Source organism: Parastagonospora nodorum, assembly GCF_000146915.1.
Source record: "Parastagonospora nodorum SN15 chromosome Unknown scaffold_13, whole genome shotgun sequence".
In the NCBI taxonomy this organism is placed as follows: Eukaryota; Fungi; Ascomycota; class Dothideomycetes; order Pleosporales; family Phaeosphaeriaceae; genus Parastagonospora; species Parastagonospora nodorum.
Window position 1 is genome coordinate 419,203 of NW_001884561.1, and position 25,440 is coordinate 444,642.

The following is a 25,440-nucleotide window of genomic DNA, read 5'->3' on the forward strand; positions in this document are numbered from 1 at the left end:
CGGGGGGGGAGAGATTTGAGTGTGTGTGTATTTTTTTTGGTTGTTTATTGGATGAGAATATTACTCGCGGTCAGCTTCTCAGCCACGGAATCCTCCACCCCATGCATGATCTCGTCACACTGCATATTCGTCTTCCCCAGCGAATACCGATCAGCACGCGAGTCGGCTAAACCTTCCCTTCCCTTCCCTCCTCCACACACCTAGAAAACCTCCCACAGACTCACCTTCCCATCCTTGGCGCCCGCCACAATCCAATGCTTGAGCTGCATCGCTTGCTCTCTCTGTTTCTGCAGTTTCCCCAGCCCGGTTTCTTTTCTTACTACTTCCCCGTCTCCTCCTTGCCCATCTTGTCCCGCTAAATCACCAGCGTCCAACACCTCGGCAATATCCACGGCGTATATGCCTTCCTTGTGCCACTTGAGCACCGCGACTTCTTTGAGTGTTTTGGTGCTGTAGATGCGTATGCGCGTGTCCCAGCCGCCAGTGGCGAGGATGCGGCCGTCGGAGCGCACGCGCAGGGATTGCTGGCCTGAGTGTTTGGTGTTTGTGGATTTGTGGGGTTGTTGGATGGTAATTCGGGGTGGTTTTTGTGGGAGGAGATTGGGTGTGGATTGGGATGGTGCGCTGGCGAGGAGGGAGGATAGACCTGCTGGTTTTGGAGATGTTGGTTGGGGTGGGCGGAGAGGTTGTTTGGAGAAGGAGAGTTGTGATGTTGGGTTGGAGTCTGTAGGCGAGATATCGGGACTCTTGCTTCTGATTGCTGGTAACGGTGGGATTGAAGACGTCGTATCTTTTGCTGCGATCTCCGCTGCAGAAGTGGCTGAGAGAGGTGCGTTTTGCGCCTTTGCACTTTTGCCCTGCGCGATACCGTTTGACAGGTCAGGGATGATATGCGCTGCAATGACTGCGTCTGCAGCTGAAGTGAAGTAGGTTCTGTTATCCGCTGATATGTCCAGCGATAATATGGGCTGAGTGTGAGGCTGACTTAGGTATATAAGCTCAGTCGACTGGACGCTTGAGGCCTCAGCGGATGGAAGTCGATGAACAGCTGTAAGACCTCCTTCGTACCCGGACAGTATCAAGACAGTATTTGATGTGGTATGATGTACGAGTTTCACAGCCATGACCATACCTGTATCTGTCAGCATGGAGGAGCGCCAATATTTTCTGACCAGGCACGGGATACTTATGTTTCTTACTCAAAACATAAGGCTGTCCCACTACTGTTGAAAATCTCGAAGTGGTCGGATTTGGTGTTAATGCGGACTCAAGTACTCACCAGAATCTACCATTGGAATTTTCGGCACAACATACCTCAGCTTCTCTTCAGGAAACTGGTAGATGTTGATCTTTTTGTCGTCAGTGGACGGTGTAGCTACGAGAATGGCATCACTCGACGTCCCCACGACTTTGTTTGGGCCATCATGGGCACTAGATGAGCACAATGAGAATGCACAAAAGTTCAGTGTGTTAACAGGCAGGGTGTAGAGGAGCCATGGTTTCGGTCTCGGTGTGGTCGCGTCCTCTGCAGGCAAGACGGTAGAAAATGTAGGCTCATCGGATGCGCGCAGCTGCCATATTCTCAGACTGTTGTCGCGGCCATGACTGGAAGTGGCATGTGTCAGTGGGTGCAAAGATACGCTGCGTACATGGCAAGAAATGAAGATGTAGAAAAGTTATGCCCAAAACGATGGACAGAGTTTTGACTGACTGCAGAAGAGGTGTGATGCCAGGGCGGACTCCACGTGATCAAACTTGTCCCGACCCCATTCTTGCGCCCCTAGGATTGCCCCTTCATGTGCTTTCCCATACTGCGAGTGCTCGCTTAGTTTCAAGCTTCCAGTACACGATCCAGCCGTCAGCATCGCCAGTCAGAAGGCGGCTGTTCCGGCGTACGAATCGCACGCTGTGTATCTGCGAGGCATGCCCGCGGAGTATGTAGCTTGGCTGAGCGGGCGGCAGTGCGGAGGTCTGGCGCTCAACGGCCATGTGTGAGCTGAGGTCGTCGTGTTAGGCAAGCCGGGACGAGAAGACAGTCGAGCGTGGGAAAAGTGGGGCCCCAGCTGCACGCCCGCCACGTTGTGTAGGCGTGATCTAAAAACAAGACGGAGCGAGCTGGATGTGGGAGATGCGTCGTAATGAAGACGGGAGTCCGATGCAGTGACGTCAGTATTTTATTGCAGCCCTTGTAATCCAGATCGTCTGCTCGTCTGGTCTCTTCCATAACAGCTCGCAGTGGTCACCGGCGGGTTGGACCCTCGTGTTGGACCCTCGTGTTTGCACATCGCAGCGGCAGAAGGAGGGCATATTGCCGAGGACGTGCAAGGGATCTAATTTTGGGGTAGCTTATTCGCGAAACGCGACAGGAATAGACGAGGAGCGCACTCCAGATGATGTTATCTGCAGGGGCTCGCTGGCTCGTACGACCATGTACTGTACGCCATGGCGACTGAGGAGCAAGGAGCAGAAGTGTAGCTACGCAGAGTCTCTCGTTGCGGCAGTGATGTACAGTGCTTGGTGTGCACATCCCACGTCGGCGATATACATGTCAAATGTAGATGGCATGTTCGCGCATCGCTCCGGGAACTCGATGACACTGGCTTCCGTGTGGAGCGCACGCTAAGGCGTCTTCGACGTGCTGCACTGTCTCCCGGCGGAGAGACTCCAATCCCTCGTCATCGGCTGCGTCTGCGCCAGCCCGACCAGGGCATAATCCAATATTCCAGCTTTTTGCATCACGTCTCATACAACATCTGAGTCGCTGCCCTCGAGAGATTGCATACACCGCGGCCCTGCGAATCCCGGCCCGGCTGCCGTACCGCATCCAATCTCGCTTCTGGGCTTCTCGCTGGAGCAACTTGTGCCGGACATATACGACTGCATTCCCGTCCACGTCTCACGACCCCCAGATTGCATTACTCTACGCGTTGCGTGCTTCTTTCGTGCTTACGATTGACACGACCACCTTGACGCCCCCCATGATTTCTCCTTGACACGACTCCAACGACTTCCTGCGCCCCAGTCGTCGCATTCACGGCCTTTCTCGTGCCATTGTCGCGCTGATTTGCCTCGGAGCATCAGCTTACGACAGCCCCAGACGACACGCGGAAACAGGGTCAAGGGCTGGGCACGGCGACATCAGCGGCAGCAACCAACGCCAGATTTCCGTCGAAGCAGCTTGCCCTGAGCTCTGCCCACTGCCTACATCCCAATGAGCGACGGCATGGCCTCCACAGTGACTCCCCCTCCAAGCGATCCTTCGCCGGGGGCGAGACCGGCAGTCCCCAAGAAGCGAGAGGGCGACGCCACGCCCGAGGGAAAGCCCAAGCGCACGCGCACAGGCTGTTTGACATGCAGAGAGCGCCATCTCAAGTGCGACGAGACCAAGCCAACCTGCAACAATTGCTCCAAGTCGCAAAGAGACTGCAATTGGGGCAAGAAACTCAACTTTCTTGACACCACATGTGAGAGGAATGCATACATCATACCAAAAGGCAACGACTACTGCATCGCTTTCCAGGATGAATCGAGAACAATCGCTGGTGAATACGTCGGGGGGCGAGAAATGTACCCGGCAGAGGAGGCCGACGACCACATACCCATCATGGGCAATGGATTCGACATGGGACCGCCCGTCAGTCTAGGTGCGCCAGGCCCCTCGCGCCAACACCTTATACCAATACAAGGCATTGTACCCGACTTCCAGCAAGCGTCGCACAACTTCAGCTACGACCATCAGCGAGCGCCTCAGCAGCAACCCACACGTGCACGTAAGTTCGGCCTGGCGCCATCATGGCCATGCTTCCTCGTGCAACACAATGAGCTTACTGACGGCCTCAGAATCCAATTATTCGAATCCCACCCCCTCTCCGTACACAATCGAGCATTCCGCGAGCCCCGCACCCCCACCCGTTCCAACACGCGATTATTTGAAGAGCCAAGAAGAGGTCCTGTATATGCAAGTCTTCGTGGAGGAGATAGGCATATGGATGGACAGTATGGATGCACACAAACACTTCTCGCGCCTCCTCCCGTTCCACGCGTTGAACGAACCCATGCTTCTTCACGCTTTCCTTGCTTGTGGCGCACGACATCTCGCTCTCGTCAATCCCAAGTACAGCGAGGACAAAGCATTACATTACTATGATGTGTCCACGAAGGATTTGCTACTCTCATTGCAAGACCCTGACCGCGACACGATACTTTGTGCCACAACGGCCGTAATACTGAACGTTTACGAAATCATGGGCGAACGAGCCTTGCAACGCATGAACCATATCGCTGGTGCACGCGCACTGATCAAGGAATGCCGATGGAATGCAAGGTCCACAGGCATAGGGGCTGCATGCTTCTGGCTGAATGTTGGCATGGAGATTCTAAGCTGTCTACATTTTAACTGGCAGGTCGCTTGGGACCCAGACGACTGGGGTATTGAAATGGACTTCACTCCCGAGATCGAGTCAGGCAAAGAAGAGGTCTGGACCCATCGAATACTTTACATCGTTGCACGCACCTGCAACTTCCGTGCATCAATACCCCGAAACCAAGACGTTGCCCGACAGACGCTTCAAGACAGGCATGCTGAATGGACCCGACTGAAGGACATGACAGACAAGTGGAATGAGAACATCCCACGGACTATGCATCCAATGGCATACCTCTACCCTGGCCAAACCATCTCCGGCTCTGCCTTTCCAGAAGTGTGGCTTGTTAAGCGAGCGTCCATTGTGGCAAGACTCTTCTACCATACATGCTTGGTACTACTAGCGCAGATCAACCCCATCCAGGGGCCGAACGAACCTGAAATGTGGGCAATGCTCGAACAGAATTCAAAATTCATTTGTGGCATCAGTGCACACGTCAAAGATCGCGGTGTGGCGAGCGTGGCTTTGCGCTCACTTGCAATAGCTGGAGAATGCCTGACAGATCGTCGAGAGCAGGAGGAAGTACTCCAAATCTTCGATAAGATTCGTCAAGAGACAGGATGGCGTGTTGGCTTTGTCAACACCGAATTGAAGCAGCGATGGGGTTGGGATACGCCCCAACAGGAACAACAACAGCAAGCTCAGCAACAGGCACAACAAGCCCAGCAGCAACAGCAAGTGCAACAAGCACAGCAGCAGCAGCAACAACAACAACAGCAACAACAACAACAGCAACAACAGCAACAACAGCAGCAGCAACAGCAGCAGCAGGTGAACGGCCACGTACAAGACACTATGGCCTACCAACAGCAACCGATGCAGCATGCGCAGATGGTCATTCAGCAACAAATGCCCCCGGCCTCACTTCCGCCTGCTCTGATTCAGCCTAGACGACCGCCCGCTTTTGGCAATCCCCTTCTCGTGGCCGATTTTAGCATGCCGCAACATCCTTACCAGACCCATTACGTCCCCGCAAACGTTATCCAACAGCAGCAGCCGCCATCGCTCTTACAACCGCCGTTGAGTGGTATGAACGGATACGGCGGGCAGAGTTTCTACTAAGCATACCATTTCCGGATCAAGCTTCTTCGTTGATACCCGACGTCCTCTTCAGCCGCCTGTGTATTACTGGTTTTATTTGCCTTCACGCGACCCTTCTGGGACACGCACAATACCTCATTTTCTACAATTTGTCAGTGCTTCAAATATTCTGGTCTTCATCTTCTGGTCCACCCGGTTCATGGCAACCTGTCGACGATACACGATCACGATCTTACGAGCAAGCAATCTGTCGTATGCATACTGTACAACCTTTTTTCATTAACTCTGTCGACTGGGAGAGGCGTCATGTCCCGTAGATATACCCAAAAACGAATCGTACATAATGTCTCATCTATTGACTTTGATACCAGCATGTGGTAGAGAAAATGATGTGTCACCAATTTCTGCACTGGTTCGAAGAAGCCATGGAGGTACTCAATCCGGGGATCAACATTCCTGGGAGAGCTATCAGGGTTCTCACGGGTCGTGGGTATAAGGAGACCAGACCTGCAAGATAGCAGCTGGCAGCACTGGTCTTCCTCTGGAGCCTGATTTACCTATCGGCCGAGTTCCGCCAGCAGCCAGTCACGGCTAGATCCACAGCTTCAGTCCAACATCCCTTTGCCCCGCGCTTCACTAGTCACTAGTCACGCCCCCTAACCCCGCACCCGCTTTCCACTAGAACATCATTCGTTTTACAGGGCCGGAAGGGCATACCGCATGTCCTTTAACACTGGACGAAGGAGACTTGGAGTATTGAATCTTGGTTTTCGATACTCGAAATCCCGCGGACACCAGTGTATTCGACTCTTGGGCAACTCGGCTACCCAGACGCGCGCATGAATCTAGATTGATCTCTGCGCGATGGAACCTTGTAATTGGAGAAAAGCTGGGGTAGACCATGCAACCGAACCGAGTCAACACAATCCTTTACTCCGTGGAATGCTCCTTGCAAACGATAAAGTATCTTGATACTTTTGGTACAATACTCCACTCGATTACCCCGCGACCGAGGACAAGGCAACCACAGCTTCTCGGCATTAGGGATCCCCGCATGGGGAAGAAAGGGAGCCGCATGCAGATGGCTTGTGCTAGACAGGGCATGCCAGGCGGCTAGTAGTCAATATGCTCGTCCTCTTCCTCGATTGAGATGCAAGGCCCTTCGTGGCTGGAGAACTTGCAAGATGTAAGCAGTTTGGCTTCGCGCTCGACCGACCCAGTTGGCTGGTATCTGTCCTGGTTTCCGATCCAAACGATCAACGGCTCACATGGACATGATTCATCATGAAAACAGCTCGGTCCACGATAAGCGGCTTGAAAAGGCTACAGCATCCATATGTGCACGGACCATAGGACCTTGACCACAAACTTGGAAGGTAAACGTCGCGCAACTGTCAGTCACTGATTAATTGACGCGGATATCGCGAGACAAGCGCAGGTAATTGTTTTCGTATAGAATTTTTCACCTCGCGGCCGTGGCCGAACAGAATGGTTGGGAAAGAATTAACATCAGGAGATCTTTATTCCCAAACCGGGCGCTGACGTCAAGCCACCGACCCACTCCCAGTACTTCAGTCGATACCTGGACCCCTCACACCACAATAGACCCCTGACACACCATTCAGATCCACTCAACACTAACGTCAGACCACGCGTAGTTCCCCCGCGTACGGGTAAATCATTCCATTGCTAGATAGTGGCGGCCGACGGAGAGCTTGAACTCGCTCACGCTACTGGTCCTGCCACCCATCCGATACAGCGACATCCGATAGCTTGTCGTAGCCTGTCCCTGTATTCGAAACTTTGCACAATGTACCCCTCCAGGCAGCTGTATCTCACTGCCATTGGCCAATCATAACGCCACGATCATCTGGCTCCGGCAAGCCGACCAAAGTCAGAGGTCCTCGTGCATGTCAAGGATGAGAGGAGCTGGCGGTTGGTGCTTTGTATGGCCGAGAAACCTACCAAGCTATCTCACCCTGGTGCGATGTGCATGTAGTAAGTGGGGTTTTGCTCTCGAGCTCGAAACAGCTGTGCGTGGTAAAGGTATATAAGTCGTAGGTCCCGCTTCTTGAACTCATCATCAGCTCACCAGCAATCGATCAATTAACTAGTATCAACTCAAATCCCACACATACTTTCATACAATTCTGAAGATCACCAACATGGGTTCTATTCCTACCGAGCAATGGGCGCAGGTTATCGAGAAGACTGGCGGCCCCGTCGACTTCAAGAAGATTCCAGTACAAAAGCCTGCTTCAGATGAGGTTCTTGTCAACATCAAGTACTCTGGTGTCTGCCACACTGATCTCCACGCCGTAAACGGTGACTGGCCACTGGTAAGTTCATGATCCCCAATTATTTTCGACACCCCATCTTCTTCGACATCTTTTTCAAGCTGTCCCAGAAACACCTTCAACTTACCGCACAGTCCAATTCCCAAACTCCAGAAACTCTGCTAACTCATCCCCAGGCCACCAAACTCCCCCTCGTTGGCGGCCACGAAGGCGCGGGCATTGTCGTCGCCAAAGGCGAACTAGTCAACGACATCGAAATCGGCGACTACGCCGGCGTCAAATGGCTCAACGGCTCCTGCCTGGCCTGCGACTTTTGCCAACAAGCTGACGAGCCACTGTGTCCCAAGCCCCTCCTCTCCGGCTATACTGTCGACGGCACCTTCCAGCAATACTGCATCGCCAAAGCCGCGCACGTAGCCCGCATCCCCAAGCACTGCGACCTCGCAGCCATCGCGCCCATCCTTTGCGCCGGTATCACGGTGTACAAGGGCCTGAAGGAATCCGGCGCGAAGCCCGGCCAATTCGTTGCCATCGTCGGTGCCGGAGGCGGTCTGGGCTCGTTGGCGTGCCAGTACGCAAAGGTCATGGGCCTGCGGACAATTGCCATCGACACGGGCGCGGAGAAGCAGAAGATGTGCACGGAGCAACTGGGCGCCGAGTCCTTTGTCGACTTTGCAACGAGCAAGAATCTTGTCGCCGATGTGCAGAAAGCTACGCCAGACGGTCTGGGCCCCCACGCTGTCATCCTCGTCGCCGTCAACGAGAAGCCGTTCCAGCAGGCGGCTGAGTACATCCGTCCCCGTGGTACCGTCATTTGCATCGGTCTGCCGGCGGGCGCGTACCTCAAGGCGCCCGTGTTCGAGTCGGTCATCAAGATGATCCGCATTCAGGGATCGTATGTTGGTAATCGCAAGGACAGCTCCGAGGCGATTGACTTCTTCGCGAGGGGTCTGATCAAGGCGCCGTTCAAGGTTGTTGGCCTCTCGGAGCTGCAGATGGTTTACGACAAGATGCACAAGGGAGAGATCGCTGGACGATATGTCTTGGACACGTCCAAGTAGATGCTGCTTTCTTGGTGATGGGAGGCGCGAATAGTCATGGCACAACTTACTGTAAATACTGCGGAAATGACAAAAACAAGAACTGAACTACTTCACCTCATGTGCGGCATTGGTGATGTGACTATCGGTTGTTCGGCAGGTGCAAAGAAGTCTCCCTAAATCCAGTTATCGTGAGTAGTAGTCTACACAGCTTTGCGGATATGGAGCTGAAGAACACAACTTCCTACCCCAAGCTTTCACGTCAGGAACTCAGTCGATATCGAGATAGTACACCGATCAAGTTTGGAAACAGCAATGTGGTATTGAGAACAGTTCATCATGGTATTAGTCAGTGTAACAAGCTCATTATATTACGTAAAAACTCATCAACTAAAGAAGACTAAAGCAACCCAGGCTTTGCCTAGAATGTATCGGACGCAAGCAGTTGCGCTCGAAGACGACTCATCTGCATACGATTGTTGCGATGCTATTGCACCATGACATCGACTGCCTCACCGTTGCTACCATTGCTGTCCAGTGGCCTGTCTTCGGCGTCCTGGAGACCAAAGGGCAACACAGGTGGGATGTCCTTGCCCGCAGCACGTGCTTTGGCTTCGGCCCAATGCCGAAGCCGAACCAGACTACGCATCCGTGCTTCGCCTCGAGCACCCATACTAGTGAGTATGGCCTCGTTGACCTTGCTAGCGACATTTCGTCGCAGCGAAGGATCGAGCAGGTCAGTCAGCTCCTTTTGTAAGGAGCCAGTCGCGGGGAGGAAGATGAGTAGCGACATGGTGAGCTCGAGATCCTTCAAGAAATCAGGGTTTGTCGCTGCTCGAGGAGCTAGCTGTGACGAGGCAAAGTTGAGAGCGGGCGTGATGTCGGAGGAGGCGGACGAGGTGCATGCTCGGATGAGCTCTATGAGCTGTAGACGGAGCAATGCGAAATGCAAAGCGGGGTCTGTGTCAAGGATCTGATTTGCTTGTTAGCAGTGTTCGCAACAGTCAATGCGAATAATCGGAGGGACATCTGCTTGCAATCATACTGAGGACTGAAGGTTTGATTATCATCAAAGAAGATTATGCGTGGTGCATGAAACTAGATATAATCCTGCAAGGGAGTGCGACGAAGAGGGGAGATGCCACATACCTGGGGGTTCAGATCGTTGACCCTAGTGATAGCGGTATCGATGTCGCCAGCATCAATCGCCTGTCGTATTTCTACGCGGGACTGGATGGATTCCTCTTCAAGAGGCAGCTGGATGTTGGCTTCCTTGGCGAACTTTTCAGCAGCCCGAGGGTATCCTTCGCTGACCAGGTAGTCCATGATGACAAAGTTGATGTCCCTGTAGATGTTGGGTTAGCAATGATGTCATCGCGCTGGTCTTGAAGTAGTAGACGAGAGAGCTGCAAAGCAAGTGTGTGCTTGCGATATCAGACTACAAGTTAACTTTTTCTCCACACGGAATTTTCGGAGAGATTCCCAACTTATTTTTTGTCGCATCATGTGAAAGAAGAGGTAGCGAAAGGTAGGAACTTACATCTTCGACGGCTTAATTTCATCAACCTTTCTCTGGAAAGAATGTTGCGTCGGCGTCGCAGCCGACACAGAAACGGTAGATGAGCTCTGCTTTGTCGTCAGGATGTGCGCAGACCAGCAACGAAGCGGTCGCGACTGACCATGATGAATGAAGCGAGGCGGTCACGCCCTCAGCCGACGTCCATCAGTGAAAAGTGAGCGCTGCCCGACCGTGGTCGAGTGGGCGTGGAGCTGCGCAAAAGTCTGCAGCTTGGAGGAAGAGGAAGACTGAGAGACGAGATCCGTGGAAAGAAAGACTAAGCTACACAGTTAGCGGGGCTTGGCGCCCGGCGCTATGCCTTAAGTAAGCGAGCGCCGCTTTCGAGCTCTTTGCTGCGGGCAACCGTCAATTCTGGGATTTTGCATAGAGCATAACATATCATTAGCTTTCATTGTTTGCATATATTCTCACACATCATGAACTGATCCGGTTCGTATTTTCACTATATCCCAACACCACCTCAGTTTCAACCATGTCTACCGCGGGTCGAAGGTCACACTACGAGCCGCCTTGGGGCAATGCAAGCATTATTGGAGTAGCTGGTAGCTCTGGATCAGGAAAGACATCTCTGGCATTGGCTATTGTAGCTTCGTTAAACCTGCCATGGGTTGTGATCCTGTCTATGGTCAGTTTATGCTCTGAAACTGGTCACGTGCTCACTCACTGACAACACGCAGGATTCCTTCTACAAGCCCTTGACTCCTGAGCAATCAGCAGCGGCCTTCCGGAACGAATTTGACTTCGACGCGCCCGAGGCCATCGACTTTGACAGTAGGCATCCATGAAACATCATCGCCCATAGGTAGTAGCCTTACTAACATGTGATGTAGTCCTGGTGGAGAGGCTCAAGGATATCAAGAATGGGTACACATCTCCATTGAAGTAGTTGAATTTCTGCTCATGGTCTTACAGCAAAGTTGCGGAAGTGCCAATCTATTCTTTCGAAAAGCACGCTCGTCTCGACAAGACCACAACAATCTATTCACCCCACGTCCTCATCCTTGAAGGCATCTTTGCCCTGCACGACCCACGCGTGCTCGAACTCCTGGACCTCAAGATCTTCGCCGAAGCAGACTCTGATCTCTGCCTATCACGACGTCTCGTCCGAGACGTGAAGGAGCGTGGCCGCGATATCGAAGGCTGCATTAAACAGTGGTTCGGTTTCGTGAAGCCCAACTTCTACAAATATGTTGCTCCACAGCGCGAAATCGCCGACCTTATCATCCCTCGAGGTATCGAGAATAAAGTGGCCATTTCCATGGTCAGTGACCAAGTGCGAAAAACACTGGCAGACAAGTCTGAGCTCCACCAAGTTGAGCTGAAGCGACTGGGGAGAATTGCCGAAGATAATCCCTTGAGCAAGAATGCTATCGTATTGAAACAGACGAACCAAGTCAGGGGCGTGCACACTCTTCTGCTCGATCCAAAGACCTCGCGAGAAGACTTTGTATTCTACTTCGACCGCATGGTAGCACTGCTTGTCGAGACAGCATGCGACTTTTTGCCATTTACACCAACCCAGGTCATCACACCTCAACGGAATGCGTACATGGGTCTGAAGTTGAACGCCGATGTGAGTGCGGTAGTAGTGTTACGGGGCGGCAGTGCATTCGAGACAGGCCTGCGACGCACGATTCCAGACTGCAAAACTGGAAGGATACTGATTCAGACAAACTTCCGAACTGGCGAGCCCGAGCTGCATTATCGGGCATTGCCGGCCAACATTGCTGAAAACGGCCTTGTTCTGGTGCTGGACCCCCAGTTCTCGTCTGGAGCGGCGGCGCTGATGGCTGTCCGAGTTTTGGTTGATCACGGTGTGTCAGAAGACAAAATAGTCTTTGTCACATACACAGCTGGCCGTGTGGGTGTGAACAGGGTCTTGAGTGTCTTTCCGGACATCAAGATCGTTGTGGCACGACTAGGCGACGACCAGGAAAACCGGTGGGTAGAGACGAAATACCTGGGGTGCTAACGAACTGGCGACGTGAGTAATACCGTCAAATATTTCGTCTAGGGCGTCAATATTGCATCGCTTCATATATTCTACAGCTGTACATGAGCATGTCTTGGCGACAGTATATAGCCAACATAGGTAGCGAATGAGCAACCGTAGTGCCATGAATCTGGCCCGAGCCATGATGCGTCGCCATGCGTGGGTATCATAGGAAGTATTCCGTCGTCACCTCCTTTCCTTGTTGTTGCTGTTGCTCTGCGCGATGCACGTCGTTATCGGGACTTGCATCAAAAACATTGAAGAATCGCTCGCCAGTATCGCTAACTTCCAGCACGCTCGCCATGTTTCCACACCGATAACAGTAGTTTGGCGCACTCCATACAGTACTCAGTCGATCATCGTAGAGGACCTGGTAACCTTCCTGACAAAGCTGATGAGCACGGAGAATGTGCGACATTCCGTTCACCTCCAAGAACTTCTTGACGACCTGCGCGCCGAACGTGTACCCCGCACCTCTTGGGCTAAGGGAGAATTCGTCTCGTTCGGGGTCTGGATCGCTCCACACCAGGTCCGCCATGGGCCCTTCGTGGGGTATCTCTCGGAAGCGGTCGATGATTTTGATTTGGTCGATGGAATGGATCGAGGGCGACAGGCCGCCATGCACGCAAAATATCTGGTCGTTGATGACGACAGAGAGTGTGAGGAAGTCGAACATATCGGTGAAATAGTGCCAGACGCTGGCGTTGCCATATTTGCGCGAGCACTCAGTGTAGAAGCCGTATGACTGGGTCACTCCACGAGACTCGTGATTTCCGCGGATGAGATGGACTCGGTGTGGATAACGTAGCTTCAGGCATACGAGGAGGGATATAGTTTCGACAGAGAAGAGGCCGCGATCGACGTAGTCACCTGTGACGAGTCAGCCTTGCAAATTACAAGTGTGTGTGAGCCTATGTCGTACCTAGAAACAGATAGTTTGTGTCTGGACAAGGGCCGCCAATTTTGAATATCTCCATCATGTCAAAAAACTGCCCGTGGATGTCACCCACGACCGTGACGGGCGCTCGAATATGCACCACATTGCTCTCCTTCATAAGAAGCTCTTTCGTCTTGGCGCATATTGCCTCGACTACCGATTCGGCCAGCAGCTCCTTTTTGGAGAGGCGCGAGATACACTCATCGAGGTCTACGGTGGCTGTGGGAGGTCAGTACATGCTCACGGCGGGTCGCGTGAGGGGCGCCGGCGACTGACGTACACGGAAGTCCGGGCATGGTAGTATTGCTAACGCGTGTGTGCGAGGTGCTGCATCCGCGGCGGGCTCAGGGTCTCGAGTCTATACTGGTCGCTAGCATGTGCCGGTATCGAACAATCATCCTCGGAGGCGCATCGAGACTTGCTATTGCGAGAGGCGGCGGGGGGCGAGTGAGCGAAGTGGGTGCGGCAAGATGCTCGCGGTCTTCGCAATCGGAAACAGGGGTCCAAGCTCTAGAAAAACGTGACTACGAGATTCAGACATCACTTCATAACGCGACCTGCATCCGCGCTTCAGTGCGTTCCCCTCACCCGTTGCCGGACCTTCCATTCTCTTCTCTCGCTCGGCAGTCGCTCCCGACCTGCCATTCTCTGCTCGTCTTTTGCTCTCTCAACTTTGCCATCAGTTTTCTGTCGCGCTCTCCTGCTGGCTCTCCTCGCATCAGCAGCCCGGTGTCTTGCATGTCTTCATCACAAACAACGCTCTCCCGCTAGCTTCCCATGATCAATTCTCCCAACAGGGTAGTCTTCTTGGCACCCAGGCAACCTCGACAGGCAATTGCCGTGGATACCTTGGGTCACCCTATCGATTTGGCTCGTGCGCCGTTCCAAATTTGAGCTCGCACCTTCGGCTCCAACAATCACTTCCCCACGCTGACGGAACCCTCCTGTTCCTATGCGTATCACCTCAAACTCCGTAACATATCCTTGAAAGTTGAGAGTTGTAATCTTCCTTCATTCCTCTGCTCTTACAAACATTGATCATCGCGTCTTCAATGTCGTGGAGTGGACCTATGGCCGGTGTTACACCGTATCCTCCACAGCCGTATACCAATGTTCAACCGGGATACGGTCAACAGCCGCCATTTCAGTATGGACAACAGCCAGGCTATGGGCAATACCCCCCAGGTCCACCGTTTCAAGCCCCTTGCCCACCCCAGCGGCCACCAAATATCCAGCCTCCAAAGAAGAAAGGCAATCCCATAATTACCCGCTATCCTCCGCCACCTGGATACCGCGGGCCCGCACAAACTCAAGGACCTTTTGGTGCAAATCAGTACCCTAATCAGTATCAGCCACCACAGCCAGGATTTGGACAAACGGCTCCACCACCATCAGGTTATCCAAATCAAGGCTACGCCGCTCCTCCAACCCCTCAAGGCTACACACCGCAAGGCTATGGCCCTCCCCATCAACCGAACTACCCTCAGCAGCCATACCCGCAGGCACAGAATCCTCAATGGCCACAACCAGGGTATCCACAGAATCAAGCTTACCCTCAGAGTCACCCCGGCCCGCAAGGTTACGCGCCTCCTGCGAGTGGATACCCAGGCTATCCCCATCAGCCTGCCCCAATAGACCCAAATGCTAACCAGCAAGCCTTCGGACAAGCTCCAGGATGGCCAGCGCCGAATGGGCAAGCGCAGTATCTGCCAGTCCATCAATACAATGCCTATAGTGGGCCGACTCAGGCTATTACGCAGGGCTATGATCCTAATGCCACGCCGACACCCACCTCAGTGCAAATGGCCACAGCGCCAGCCCCTCATGTAAGTTCGCAACCACCCAGTGCTATAGAGGAGAGCAAAGCAGGTGAGAGGCCGCAGTTGTTCCTTGCTTGGGATGACTGGGATTTCGATTTCGAGGGTGCGATCTGGCCGAAGAGCAACGAGCCTGTGGACCCTAACCTCAGCTTGGGGGTTATAATTTGGCATCCCGCAAAGCAGGTGACGCGTGCACTGCCATCCACGTTTGATCAAGCCGAGGATCAAGCCCTGAAGCCTGCGCCAGAGAAACTGGACAACGGCGAGTCTGTGTCTGTCTATTTCATGGCTGAAAACTCGCACGAAGCTTTCCTGGATGTTCGCCAAAACCGACGACTGGGAGAATATCAAGGACGACCCGATCTTTGTTGTCTTCAGTGACGAGGACATGGAACAAAATCTGGTGTCACTGGAGGACTGTATCGCTCAGCGCGACCGTCCAGACGAAGAGACAATCGTGCATCAGGGAGATGACGACGAGGAAATGCCAGACGCTTCCTGGAGTGTGATGGATCATCTCGAGCAAGTACTATCTACGAACAAAGGAGCGTCCCGGTCTAGGTCCTCGGGACCGCAGCCATCCCCGCCTTCTCATGATGCGCAGGAAGATATCCTTGCCAAACTGGGCGTCACTGGCGCACCTAAGCCGCCCACTGAAGGGTCTGAACAGCCACCTTTTCCGATGGCCCATGAACCACAAGGCTCGGTGCCTGGGAAGCATGAACCAGCTCCTCTGTAAGTCCTTTCAATCAATCGGGTCATTTTGTACTAACCCAGGTCAGGCTGCCATCGGGATTGCCGCTACCTCCAACGAGGTCGCAGTCGTTTGGTGGACCGAGAGACCACGAGAGTAGGCGCCCACCTGCACGGCCGTACGGTTCATTGTCAGCCACAAACGGCTATCGGCAGCCCGTGCCTCCACCACCACCACCACCGCCTGCTCCACAGCGTTATAGTCCATGGAACCAAGCACACACAGGCGGAGGCTTTGACAGCTCTAGGGGAAGCCCCGCTCCTTCGGAGGGTAGCAACCATACCATGGCAGGCTCTGACTTCGAGCCGGACAAGCCTGTCATAAAGGAAGACGGCTCTGACGGCCCCACCCTCACCAGAAGTGGCAGTTCTTTCTCTCGGAAGAGGAGCTACGAGGATGCTGATCATGGCGACGAGAAGCTACGTCAACAGGACGACTACACAAAGCGGAAGCGCAGATCACAAGTCGAATCTGCCTACAGGTGAGTGTCTGCCATGATTCGTATTCCAGTCAATACTGATAAGCTCTAGTCGTCGATGATCGTTGCGCAGCCTCTAATCTCCCGCTCTTCTCACCCCTCTGCACGCCACTTATATTTCCAAATCCTCTTTTTCAATTGCGTGCCCTATCTCTGCCTCCCCTGTCGTTATTTTACCGCAGTCCATATTCTTGTTCGGCGGGAGTTGTTCATCATCACTGTAGGCTGGTGTCCGAAAACATTTACTTATATTTCTTATTGTCTCCGTTGCCACGAAAAAGTATAGACAGTATTGGCGTCACATTGCTGAGAGAGGCTCAGCTATGCGCCTCATTCATCTGGTCTCATTATGTTTCAGAGTATATGTTTCCAATACTCTCGGTCCATTTCTATTGGCGCTTTATGTCATCTGCTTCTACTATTACGATCTATTGTGTCTTCTATCTCGATTCTGGCCTATCGTATCGGCCCTGTCAGCCTCCCATATCACCATATTTAATCTCACTTTCTTCTCAACAAGCAACGAGGTCGCGTGTCTCTGTATCTGCTCCTCTGCCTTACCCGGACATCGAGTTCTTCCGGTTGGTCGTCTATCGCATTCACATCACGTGTCTCTCCTAGGCTCATTGCGCCACTTCCGTGTTGGGAAGAGGCAACGATATTGCTATCCCCCCACGGCGAGCGAGCGTGCAGAAGGGCTTCCGTGGATGACGCAAGCCGATTTACAGTAGTCGAGGTGAGATCAACTTTTCAGCAGTCATGCAAGTCAAGGCACAAAGTTTTGGACTCTCGTAGATGGTAACCATAGAATTGCGGTAATGTCAAATAAGTGTAGCATGCGGACCAATGATCCGCACTATGCAATACGGGTGATTTCACGTAATGCAGCCAGCCCATCCGATTCCGTCTACATCCCAAGGTCCTGTCTTTCCTCGCACTCCGTTTTTTAACGTGGCCGTTCTGTGCCGAGGCGGATGGAGTGTGCCGCGGGTCTAGGTATGTGTATGGTCGAGCTTTCTTCAGTTGCTTTTCGCCGAATAGAGACATTACCTAATCTTGAGAGATATGCTGAGTCTGTTCGATGTCAGCGACAAGTCAAGCATGATTGGGGGCACTCACCCACCGAAACGGACCTCGACATGGCGTATTGTTGCAGCCTCAGCACAGCTATTATTCGGCATCGACCAGTCATCCGGCGAATTTGCACCGACTTTCGAATGGGGGATCCATCGGTTCCGGACGGCGAGGCGTCAGATCGGCGCTCAAAGCTCGCCGCAGGGCTTCAATAGCTCTCTGTAATGTTTTGGCGACCTTCTTGCGATACGTGTGTCCGGTGCGACCGCAGGATTAAAGCTAGTTGTTGCGGCCACCGTCGCCGCAGGTGAGGTGTTACTGGCGACAGGGAGAGCACATTCAATAGCTCTCCGTAATGTTTCGTCTCGCTGCGGGGTTGTTGTTAGAGGAAGGAGCGCAGTGAAGCTGGGGAGCTTACTTATGCCGCCATCATTAGTGGCGTGCGGCTCGATCGCCGCTAACGAGATGGATGTGGGATGAATGCTCGGTAAGAATGGGGTTTTGGCGCGGAGCTGGCCGTTAGAGAGAGGAGGTAGGGACAGAAGTCGGTGTTGTTTGTATGTGCGCTGTGACGTGCGCAGAGGGCAGGTGCGGTTGGGCCAACGTATGCACGTTCTTCCCCAACGATCCTACTATATTATATCGTGCTTTCGTGCAACCTAGATGTTAGATGCAGCTACACAAGTCCAATCCGTCGTTCCTCTGCTCATCTACCTGTAGTCATCGATGGCGGATGAAGTCATCACAATACGATGCCACCACAGATCGTTTACTCCTGTGAGTCTTCGTGTGACTCGATCGTGTTACGATGTAGAAGCTAAGAGTCACAATAAGGTATAAAATGCATCGCTAGGTCGTGCTGTCTTTCTTTGCACATAATTCTCAGAACTTTACACTGCGAATCATTTCCGAATAAACTAATCGAATACTTCACAGAATGCATTCAACTACTATCCTTCACACGCTTTTGTTCATCATTGGACATGCTTTTGCGGCCTATGATAATTCCTCGAAGACGAATTTGGCTGTGTACTGGGGACAAAACTCTTTGAAACTCAGCGAACCGGACCCAAATGCCCAGGGACGTTTATCAAAATACTGCGCTGATCCCGATGTCGACATCATCATGATCGCTTTTATCTCTGCACTGAACAATGCGAAGGGCGAGATTGAGATCAATCTTGCCAACCAGCTGTGGTATGCCCAAGGTGGCCAGCCGTATCCTGCCCCCAAAACTGGTGCGGATATTAAGACTTGTCAAACAACCAATCAGAAGACAATTCTGTTGTCATTTGGAGGTGCTGAGACGGCTGCGGATAAGGGATACGCCTCCGATGATGAGGCGAAGGCTGGCGCGAAGAAGATCTGGGAAATGTTTGGACCCAAGACAGCTGCCAGCAGTATTCGTCCATTCGATGATGCAGTTGTCGACGGCTTCGATTTCGACTTTGAAGATGAAACAGCCGTTTTTGCAAGTCGTCATCGCGATGCCTTCATAAAGGAACTAAGTTCTCTTGCGAGAGCCGCCGAGACGGCAGGAGGCAAGAAATTCTACTTTAGTGCAGCCCCAGAATGCACGCAAAAGAACAGCCTCCTGAGCTCGATCAAGTACGACATGGTTTTCGTGCAATTCTACAACAACCCCACTTGCGACGTACGCAAATACCAACAGAGCGAATCGACGAACACGTTTTTCAACCAGTGGGACGAAATTGCAAAGTCGAACGGCACGAAATTCTTTGTAGGTCTTCCTGGCTTCTCATCTGCGGCCACAAATGGAGGATATGTGAGTCCTGAAAACTTGACTGGGTATCTCAAACCAGCTCTTTCCCTCACCAACATGGCCGGTGCTATGGTGTGGGATGCTAGTCAGGCCTGGGGCCAAACGACATGTATCACAAGAAGGTCAATACTGCTTTGGTAAGCAAGTAAGGTTTCTTTCTATTCGTCAAATGATGGGTCATGAGGTAGCAATGTTAGGGTGTATTACTTGCTGTAGCTGTACGTAGCTTTCGAGATTAATAACCAAGGTATTTGAAAGGTCTCATGTCTCATTTAGAGCCCATAGATGCATATGTATTAATCCTCGAAGAACGTGGGGTGATAATGAGTCTCTGCCGCCTTCCCCTCTTCCTGACCACGAACATGTTTGTAAACCTCATAATGCTCCGCGGCCCTCACCTTCAGCATTGCTGGGTCATTAACAGCTACTTGCATCGCCACTCGCTGATCTGCCCAGGCGTCTTCTTCAGCGATACTCTATTCAACTCCCAATGCTTCTCAGCCTGTCATCCCCCAAACCTTTATCGGCTTACCTTCACCTCTGATACCCACAAACAAACAAAAAAACCCTGCCGGTACTCCTCTCACTATAGATTCAGCTTACAGCAGCTTTACCTCATCAATCGAAACAACGACAAGTTGGCGCGATCAGGTGGGACACCAGACTCGGGAAGCATAGGACTCTGAGCCTTATAAGTCTTCTTCTTCTCGAAATGTGAAGGGTGATTACATTAAGTCGGTGGGCGGGGATTCGATCCTCTCTTGGGTAGTCAATCGCGTAGTGGTTCGGGGGTTTATGTTTTTGCACTTTTTGGCGCTGTTGTTCTTTCACCACTACGGCACAGACCTTATTCCGCGGTCCCCTTGAGACTCACAATCCTACGATCTCTGTCACTCGGGAGCCCAATCTAAACACTTGAATCCACGAGCCCCATAGGCTCATATGGCTCCCCATCTACTATGGAGCCAGCAGCTACATGTCAAAAAAAGTGTGCCACTGAGGCATCTTCTCGCGCAGTTCAAAAAGTGTACTAGCAAAAGGTCTAATCATTGGAACCCTAAACATAACATATACTCCTTGTGCATCTCGATTTTAGTACTCAAGGAGTGGAAGCTCAAGTGTTTCGAGCTATTGTTGTGTTGCTCTCGTAGACGCCCGTGCTGCCTGGCGCCGGCCGCGTGGCAGTCCGCATTCTTCTGCCTCTGCACTGCGCTATTGGCTAGGCACGTACGAAACATCATAACCAGCATGCAAAAGCTGTGGTCTTCGGTTTGAGTTTGTATTTCGTCACGCAATCGGGCCTTGGAGAGGAGAATCAGTGCTATGAATGGGTAGCTTTTGGTAGATCGAACCGTTCTCGGCCCGAACCGGGCTACGACGTCATTGCCCTCAACGATTACCAACAGAATGATTACATACGCCTAGAGGATGTTCAGTATTTTAACTGGGTATATATCCCAAGCGCGCAAACACATTGTAGTCTAAAGTCAAACCTCACTTCGCAATCGCAATAATCGACAGACCACCAAGACACTTTACAAAAACCTCCACCTACAGACACACGTCAGCCAACCATCAACATGACCAACATACTCCTCATCGGCGGCCACGGCAAGGTTGCCCAGCTCCTCACACCCATCCTCCTCTCGAAATCCTACAACGTCACCTCCATGATCCGCACAGCCTCTCAAAGCCCCACCATCGAAGCCCTCGGCAAGAACCACCCCGGCAAACTCAATGTCCTCGTCAGCAGCGTCTCCGATGTAAAGTCCGAATCCGACGCCCAAGCCATCATCGACAAAGTCAAGCCATCTTGGGTCATCTGGAGCGCCGGCGCCGCTGGAAAAGGCGGCGCCGACATGACCTACGCGGTTGATCGCGATGCGGCGATTGCGTTCACGAGAGCTAGCGTGCATACGCCGAGTGTGAAGAAATTCCTCACCGTATCTTACCTGGCGAGTCGACGGGGTAGGGCGTCGTGGTGGAGCGATGAAGATTGGAAGTCAGCGCAGAAGATCAACAACGAAGTTCTGCCGACGTACTATAAGGCCAAGATCGCGGCTGATGAGGTGTTGACGATACTTGCGAATGAGAGATATACTGAGGAAGATAAGAAAGGAGTTAGCGCGAAGGACAAGTTCTGTGCGATCAGCTTGAGGCCGGGAACGTTGACGGATGAGAAGGCAGGTGGAGTGAAGGTGGGCAAAGTTCGGGGGTTGGGTGGGAAAGACGAGTTCGCTGCAACTACAGCGGAAGCCGATAGTCGCAGCGTTGGAGACCGGAGGGTGCGAAAGGGGTGGATCGGATGTTACGGAATGCCGACGGAGGAGGCGCATCAAGCGATCCCAAAAAATTGACGAAAGAGGGTTCTAGGATGTGGAAGATGGAGAGGATTTGGAGATTTATGAAGCAGAACATTGCAAAAGCTAGGTTAAGTTTGAGAGGCGATAATACAATCAGCACTTCTTGAGTTTAATCAAAAACATTGTCACCGCCAATCCAAGAGATAAGTTTCGACCTTTTGTCTACGCAGCAGTAATGCGAAGAACCCTTCTCGGTGTGTCAGTTTCCTCGTCTCCTTCGTCCGGTTCTTGCCACACACTGTAGTTTGCTGCACCCTCCGGAGCTTTCTGCTTAGTTGCAACATTCATCATCATCTCATCCTTCCACACTCGAATTCGTTTGTTGACCAGATCCCATACTAATGATGTTAATGAAGCTCGCCAGATTTGCCAATTGATTTGACTTACAGTCATCCGTACAATTACCTTCCACATGATACCTTCTAGGCCTGGGGTCGCCGGGATGCTGGTAGAACAACCATTTATCCACAAAGTCTCGCATTTTGGGGTCGTCTTTGATATCCATCCATTTGAATTCACGAAGGAATGGATCCTCGCGAGTTCTACAGTGATACTGCGTATTCCTTAGTTCTCTTAGCACAACGGCACTTTTCTCGTGTTCTGTCTTGGAGTAGTCCTCGCCATCAATGGCTTTGTAACGCCCCAGCTTGCTCGGATTTCGTAACCTTCCTTGGCACCTGGAATCCGTATCTGACAAGCCTTAATCTGCCAAATGGACGGATAGTACTCTTTGTTTCTCATAGCCCAGCAGTCTAGAAAATTCTCGTGTGTGAAGTCAGCGAAGCCGTGACTATCGCTCATTGGAACCCATACTGAGCGTTTGATATCTGGTCCTTTCCACGTTTAATCCACTTCTTGCTTTGTAGCACGTCTCCTTCTTGGTGCATCATCTTCCCTTCTTGTACAATTCCCTTGTAGGCCACCCTTCTCTTGTGTATGAGGACGCGCGGTCGGGTAATAGTACGGGTCAACCGGTGCCAGCGGCGGTCTTGCATAGCAAGAATTTGCAGTGTTTGGATATTGGTTGATGTATTGAGGAAACGCACCAACGTAGCCGTGCATGTATGACTGAGGCGCTGTCGGAAATCTTTCGCACGCGCCAGCTATATTTCCGTTACTCGTTGGAGACTGATAACCAGGAATATCGGCATGTCGAGAAGAATGACTAGTCGCTCGAGTATGGAAGTCGTTCATGTATCTTGCGGAAGGCGGTGGGCCAGAACGTTGTGATGACATGCTCTTCAGAACTCGATAAGGTAGAAACGTTTGTTACGGAAGAGAGGATTATAGAACTGGGACATTGGGGTTTTATATGCAAGAAGTTGGTGAACAATGACACCTTGGGCTGCGCCTCACTGTTATGAGTGCCTCAATGCTCGTACAAATATAATGATATCCACTCACCGACTGTAACTTTGACATCCGAACGTATATATTACGACCACTTGCTGTACACAGCTATAAATGTTCTTTTCTACCAAACTATCCTTGTAATAAGGGGAGTAAGACCAATTTTGACATGCCGTACATAATCAAGCTTCTCCACGAGTGTTAGGACTATACACTTTCAGTCCACCCCACCTCACCGCAACATGATCCTCTCTAGAACCGTAATTTTTATGCTTCAGCTTCCTTTAAAAACTGTCAACCATGATAAGTTCAACTATCATGTGCGTAATGTTGCGCTAAATTTGTGGATCCGAGTTGTGCCCTTTCCCCCACCGACAGATTCATTCCAAGCAACGTAAAATTGTGGAAGAAGCCTTAGGTGGAGTCTGTTAAGATTTCAGATGGTGTAGCTACCTCACAAAATTAATCTTGAGAGACGCAATCTATTGGTTTTTCTCCTTCGGATGAGTTCTTCCAGGTTGCTATGACAAGGATAATTATAAATGCAACAAAGCATGAGTAGATCTAGATGCGTAAGTAATACATAGCTCATATATCTTGTGTAACACAGACTGATCATTTGAAATCTACAAACTGCGCAGGACAAGCAGACAGCATAGTACGTCTATTAAACATTACTTCCCTTTCCGTCATATACTTTTAGGAGACAGTCGCAACAGTATGCATCTATTAAAGACCTCTGCAAAACTTCTGTTCATCGCGGAGTAAAGCTTACATAACGCATCCTGCTGAAGCATTCCTCAAATTGAACTAAATCGATTAATGAAAACTGTCGCGGTTCCTAATTTCCCAAAACTTTTTCGCCCATAGACGACCTCCCGTACCCAGTGGCTACCCACTCAATCCGAATCGCATAGGTAGGATGCAAGGTGCTCTTCAAGCTTACTGACTATCATTCCATTAGACTTCTTCAATCTTCCAAAACATCACCGTAAAATTTACCATTAATAGTGCAGTTTTTCGCTGTGTCGAACTTCACCATCTTTTCCCCGTTCACGCTACCGTTCTTCAACCTATGAACAGTGTTCTCATCTTCTGTCCCATTCACTTGATCAACCTGAACACCTTCACCGTAACGCAGGGCTCTCTCAAGTTCGAAATCGGCCGCGGTCTCTCTAACGAGGAAACCTTGGCCTTTTGGCTCGTATCCGTAGGCTTCATAGGTTACTAGGAATAGCTTGTCACGGCGTTCAATGATCCACTGCCATTCGCGCGACATATCGTCTTCTGCTTATAGATATATTTGTATGGTCGAAGAGTGATTTGCAATATATTCACTGTGGTGTGTCTCGAATGTTGTACTTTCAACTTGGGTGTTGTATTGTTAGACTGCTATTGCTGGAAGATACGCGCCTTTTTATAGAGATAAAAGTTTTCGTTGAAAGCTTTGACTGCAATTTTGACTAAAGCTAGGCCAGTCACTGTATATTCATACCGGTCTGGTCATACTTTTATATCAGTCATAGGAGCCTGGATGACACACGTTGACTCCGCGATTGTGATGACATTGCTCTTGCATGAAACAAGTTTGTTTGTATTGGTGTTTGAAGACGACTCAGCAATACGTGGCTTATAATCTTGTGTGACATTCACTGATTTATCAAGCCCCATAAATGCGTTGAGAACGAACAGAGCACTAAGATAATAGAGATCTTAACCCAAACTAGTATATCGCAAACGCACAAGCATGCATGGATTTTTTTAGAAGACGCCCAGCATAGAATTGAACAATAAGCAATGTAGGTACAATCTAACTTCTAACTTCGAAGAACAATACAGCTCGACTCTATCCCTCCTTTCCCAAACTTCTCTATTCAGGCACTTGCTTTCGATACTCCGCACGCTTTATGACTGCACATTCATTAGCATAACCCATCTCTCTCATCCCAACCTGTAACTTACCATTTTTCGTGAACCTCGCCTTATTATCCCACTCCACCATTTTCCCCTTCTCTTCCTCACTAATACCATACGTCAACTCGTAAGCAAGCTCCGTATATTTCACGTCTCCATCCCGAAGAGTCTGAACATGCACATCAGAGGGCGCTATCCAGCGTCTCTTCATACGCCTTTGTTGTACTCGAGAGAGTCAGTGGCGTAGAAGCCTTTCACCCGCGAGTTCTGTTCCGTAGGGGCGATAGAAAAACCAAGGTGGAGTGACTGGCTTCTGGGATTCTTTCGCGGACCCATCTCTTTGCGTCTGGGGTTAGGTCGGGGCGGAGGGAGTCGACGGCCGGGAACTGTGTGGGCTCTGGCTGGGAAGTTCTCAGGGATGAAATGGCGTAGGGATCGTCGCAAGGTTCTGTACCTGCCGCGGAACCTGTAAGGTTCACGAGCTTTCTGTGAGTTACATGCCTAATGTCTTCTTTGAGCTTGTCAGACATTTCGAGATTCTTTTGTTGGAACAAGAAGTGTTCTCTAGTTACAGATGAAGCTTTATAGTTAGA

At 51.3% G+C, this 25,440-nt stretch overlaps 14 protein-coding genes across 14 annotated transcripts in view; 8 read left to right on the plus strand and 6 right to left on the minus strand.

Annotated features, from left to right (window-relative positions):
* Positions 1–533, plus strand: part of SNOG_08671 (hypothetical protein) — a gene marked incomplete at its 3' end in the record, with an annotated part of 3,234 nt that extends 2,701 nt beyond the window's left edge. The window contains exon 3 of the mRNA XM_001798928.1: positions 457–533. Within this exon, the coding sequence (XP_001798980.1) occupies positions 457–533 (77 nt within the window). The remainder of the gene's footprint in view (positions 1–456) is intronic.
* On the minus strand, positions 197–1,989 carry SNOG_08672 (hypothetical protein; the record flags this gene model as incomplete). The annotated part of the gene is made up of 3 exons (XM_001798929.1): positions 197–1,132; positions 1,280–1,571; positions 1,813–1,989. 3 exons carry the CDS (start codon positions 1,987–1,989, stop codon positions 201–203), a joined length of 1,401 nt encoding a protein of 466 aa, XP_001798981.1. The 3' UTR covers positions 197–200.
* Positions 1,990–2,442: 453 nt separating this feature from the next.
* SNOG_08673 (hypothetical protein) lies at positions 2,443–2,757 on the plus strand (the record flags this gene model as incomplete). The annotated part of the gene is made up of 2 exons (XM_001798930.1): positions 2,443–2,471; positions 2,559–2,757. 2 exons carry the CDS (start codon positions 2,443–2,445, stop codon positions 2,755–2,757), a joined length of 228 nt encoding a protein of 75 aa, XP_001798982.1.
* Positions 2,758–3,211: 454 nt separating this feature from the next.
* On the plus strand, positions 3,212–5,486 carry SNOG_08674 (hypothetical protein; the record flags this gene model as incomplete). Its single annotated transcript, XM_001798931.1, has 2 exons — positions 3,212–3,770; positions 3,943–5,486. 2 exons carry the CDS (start codon positions 3,212–3,214, stop codon positions 5,484–5,486), a joined length of 2,103 nt encoding a protein of 700 aa, XP_001798983.1.
* Positions 5,487–7,548: 2,062 nt separating this feature from the next.
* Positions 7,549–8,920, plus strand: SNOG_08675 (hypothetical protein). Its single transcript, XM_001798932.1, has 2 exons — positions 7,549–7,804; positions 7,939–8,920. The coding sequence occupies exons 1-2, from the start codon at positions 7,631–7,633 to the stop codon at positions 8,821–8,823; spliced, it is 1,059 nt and encodes a 352-aa protein (XP_001798984.1). The 5' UTR covers positions 7,549–7,630; the 3' UTR covers positions 8,824–8,920.
* A 369-nt stretch (positions 8,921–9,289) lies between these two features.
* On the minus strand, positions 9,290–10,584 carry SNOG_08676 (hypothetical protein; the record flags this gene model as incomplete). Its single annotated transcript, XM_001798933.1, has 4 exons — positions 10,482–10,584; positions 10,343–10,428; positions 9,952–10,147; positions 9,290–9,775 (listed from the first exon to the last, which is right to left on the minus strand). The coding sequence occupies exons 1-4, from the start codon at positions 10,482–10,484 to the stop codon at positions 9,290–9,292; spliced, it is 771 nt and encodes a 256-aa protein (XP_001798985.1). The 5' UTR covers positions 10,485–10,584.
* A 400-nt stretch (positions 10,585–10,984) lies between these two features.
* Positions 10,985–12,353, plus strand: SNOG_08677 (hypothetical protein; the record flags this gene model as incomplete). The annotated part of the gene is made up of 3 exons (XM_001798934.1): positions 10,985–11,006; positions 11,099–11,152; positions 11,299–12,353. 3 exons carry the CDS (start codon positions 10,985–10,987, stop codon positions 12,351–12,353), a joined length of 1,131 nt encoding a protein of 376 aa, XP_001798986.1.
* A 187-nt stretch (positions 12,354–12,540) lies between these two features.
* SNOG_08678 (hypothetical protein) lies at positions 12,541–13,607 on the minus strand (the record flags this gene model as incomplete). Its single annotated transcript, XM_001798935.1, has 3 exons — positions 12,541–13,244; positions 13,297–13,530; positions 13,592–13,607. The coding sequence occupies 3 exons, from the start codon at positions 13,605–13,607 to the stop codon at positions 12,541–12,543; spliced, it is 954 nt and encodes a 317-aa protein (XP_001798987.1).
* Positions 13,608–14,952: 1,345 nt separating this feature from the next.
* Positions 14,953–16,370, plus strand: SNOG_08679 (hypothetical protein; the record flags this gene model as incomplete). The annotated part of the gene is made up of 7 exons (XM_001798936.1): positions 14,953–15,045; positions 15,072–15,137; positions 15,195–15,449; positions 15,484–15,634; positions 15,693–15,866; positions 15,909–15,981; positions 16,088–16,370. 7 exons carry the CDS (start codon positions 14,953–14,955, stop codon positions 16,368–16,370), a joined length of 1,095 nt encoding a protein of 364 aa, XP_001798988.1.
* Positions 16,371–18,563: 2,193 nt separating this feature from the next.
* Positions 18,564–19,369, plus strand: SNOG_08680 (hypothetical protein; the record flags this gene model as incomplete). The annotated part of the gene is given in 2 exon segments (XM_001798937.1): positions 18,564–19,292; positions 19,307–19,369. 2 exon segments carry the CDS (start codon positions 18,564–18,566, stop codon positions 19,367–19,369), a joined length of 792 nt encoding a protein of 263 aa, XP_001798989.1.
* Positions 19,370–20,800: 1,431 nt separating this feature from the next.
* SNOG_08681 (hypothetical protein) lies at positions 20,801–21,577 on the plus strand (the record flags this gene model as incomplete). The annotated part of the gene is made up of 1 exon (XM_001798938.1): positions 20,801–21,577. The coding sequence occupies one exon, from the start codon at positions 20,801–20,803 to the stop codon at positions 21,575–21,577; it is 777 nt and encodes a 258-aa protein (XP_001798990.1).
* Positions 21,578–21,745: 168 nt separating this feature from the next.
* SNOG_08682 (hypothetical protein) lies at positions 21,746–22,064 on the minus strand (the record flags this gene model as incomplete). The annotated part of the gene is made up of 2 exons (XM_001798939.1): positions 21,746–21,921; positions 21,971–22,064. 2 exons carry the CDS (start codon positions 22,062–22,064, stop codon positions 21,746–21,748), a joined length of 270 nt encoding a protein of 89 aa, XP_001798991.1.
* Positions 22,065–23,832: 1,768 nt separating this feature from the next.
* SNOG_08683 (hypothetical protein) lies at positions 23,833–24,212 on the minus strand (the record flags this gene model as incomplete). Its single annotated transcript, XM_001798940.1, has 2 exons — positions 23,833–23,882; positions 23,936–24,212. The coding sequence occupies 2 exons, from the start codon at positions 24,210–24,212 to the stop codon at positions 23,833–23,835; spliced, it is 327 nt and encodes a 108-aa protein (XP_001798992.1).
* Positions 24,213–24,803: 591 nt separating this feature from the next.
* On the minus strand, positions 24,804–25,377 carry SNOG_08684 (hypothetical protein; the record flags this gene model as incomplete). The annotated part of the gene is made up of 3 exons (XM_001798941.1): positions 24,804–24,844; positions 24,896–25,072; positions 25,155–25,377. The coding sequence occupies 3 exons, from the start codon at positions 25,375–25,377 to the stop codon at positions 24,804–24,806; spliced, it is 441 nt and encodes a 146-aa protein (XP_001798993.1).
* Positions 25,378–25,440: the final 63 nt, after the last annotated feature.

Coding starts and splice junctions, on each gene's coding strand:
- SNOG_08675 (XM_001798932.1), top strand. CDS start 7,631: ATGGGTTCTATTCCTACCGAGCAATGGGCGCAGGTTATCGAGAAGACT. Junction 7,805..7,938: donor TAAACGGTGACTGGCCACTG/GTAAGTTCATGA, acceptor ACTCATCCCCAG/GCCACCAAACTCCCCCTCGT.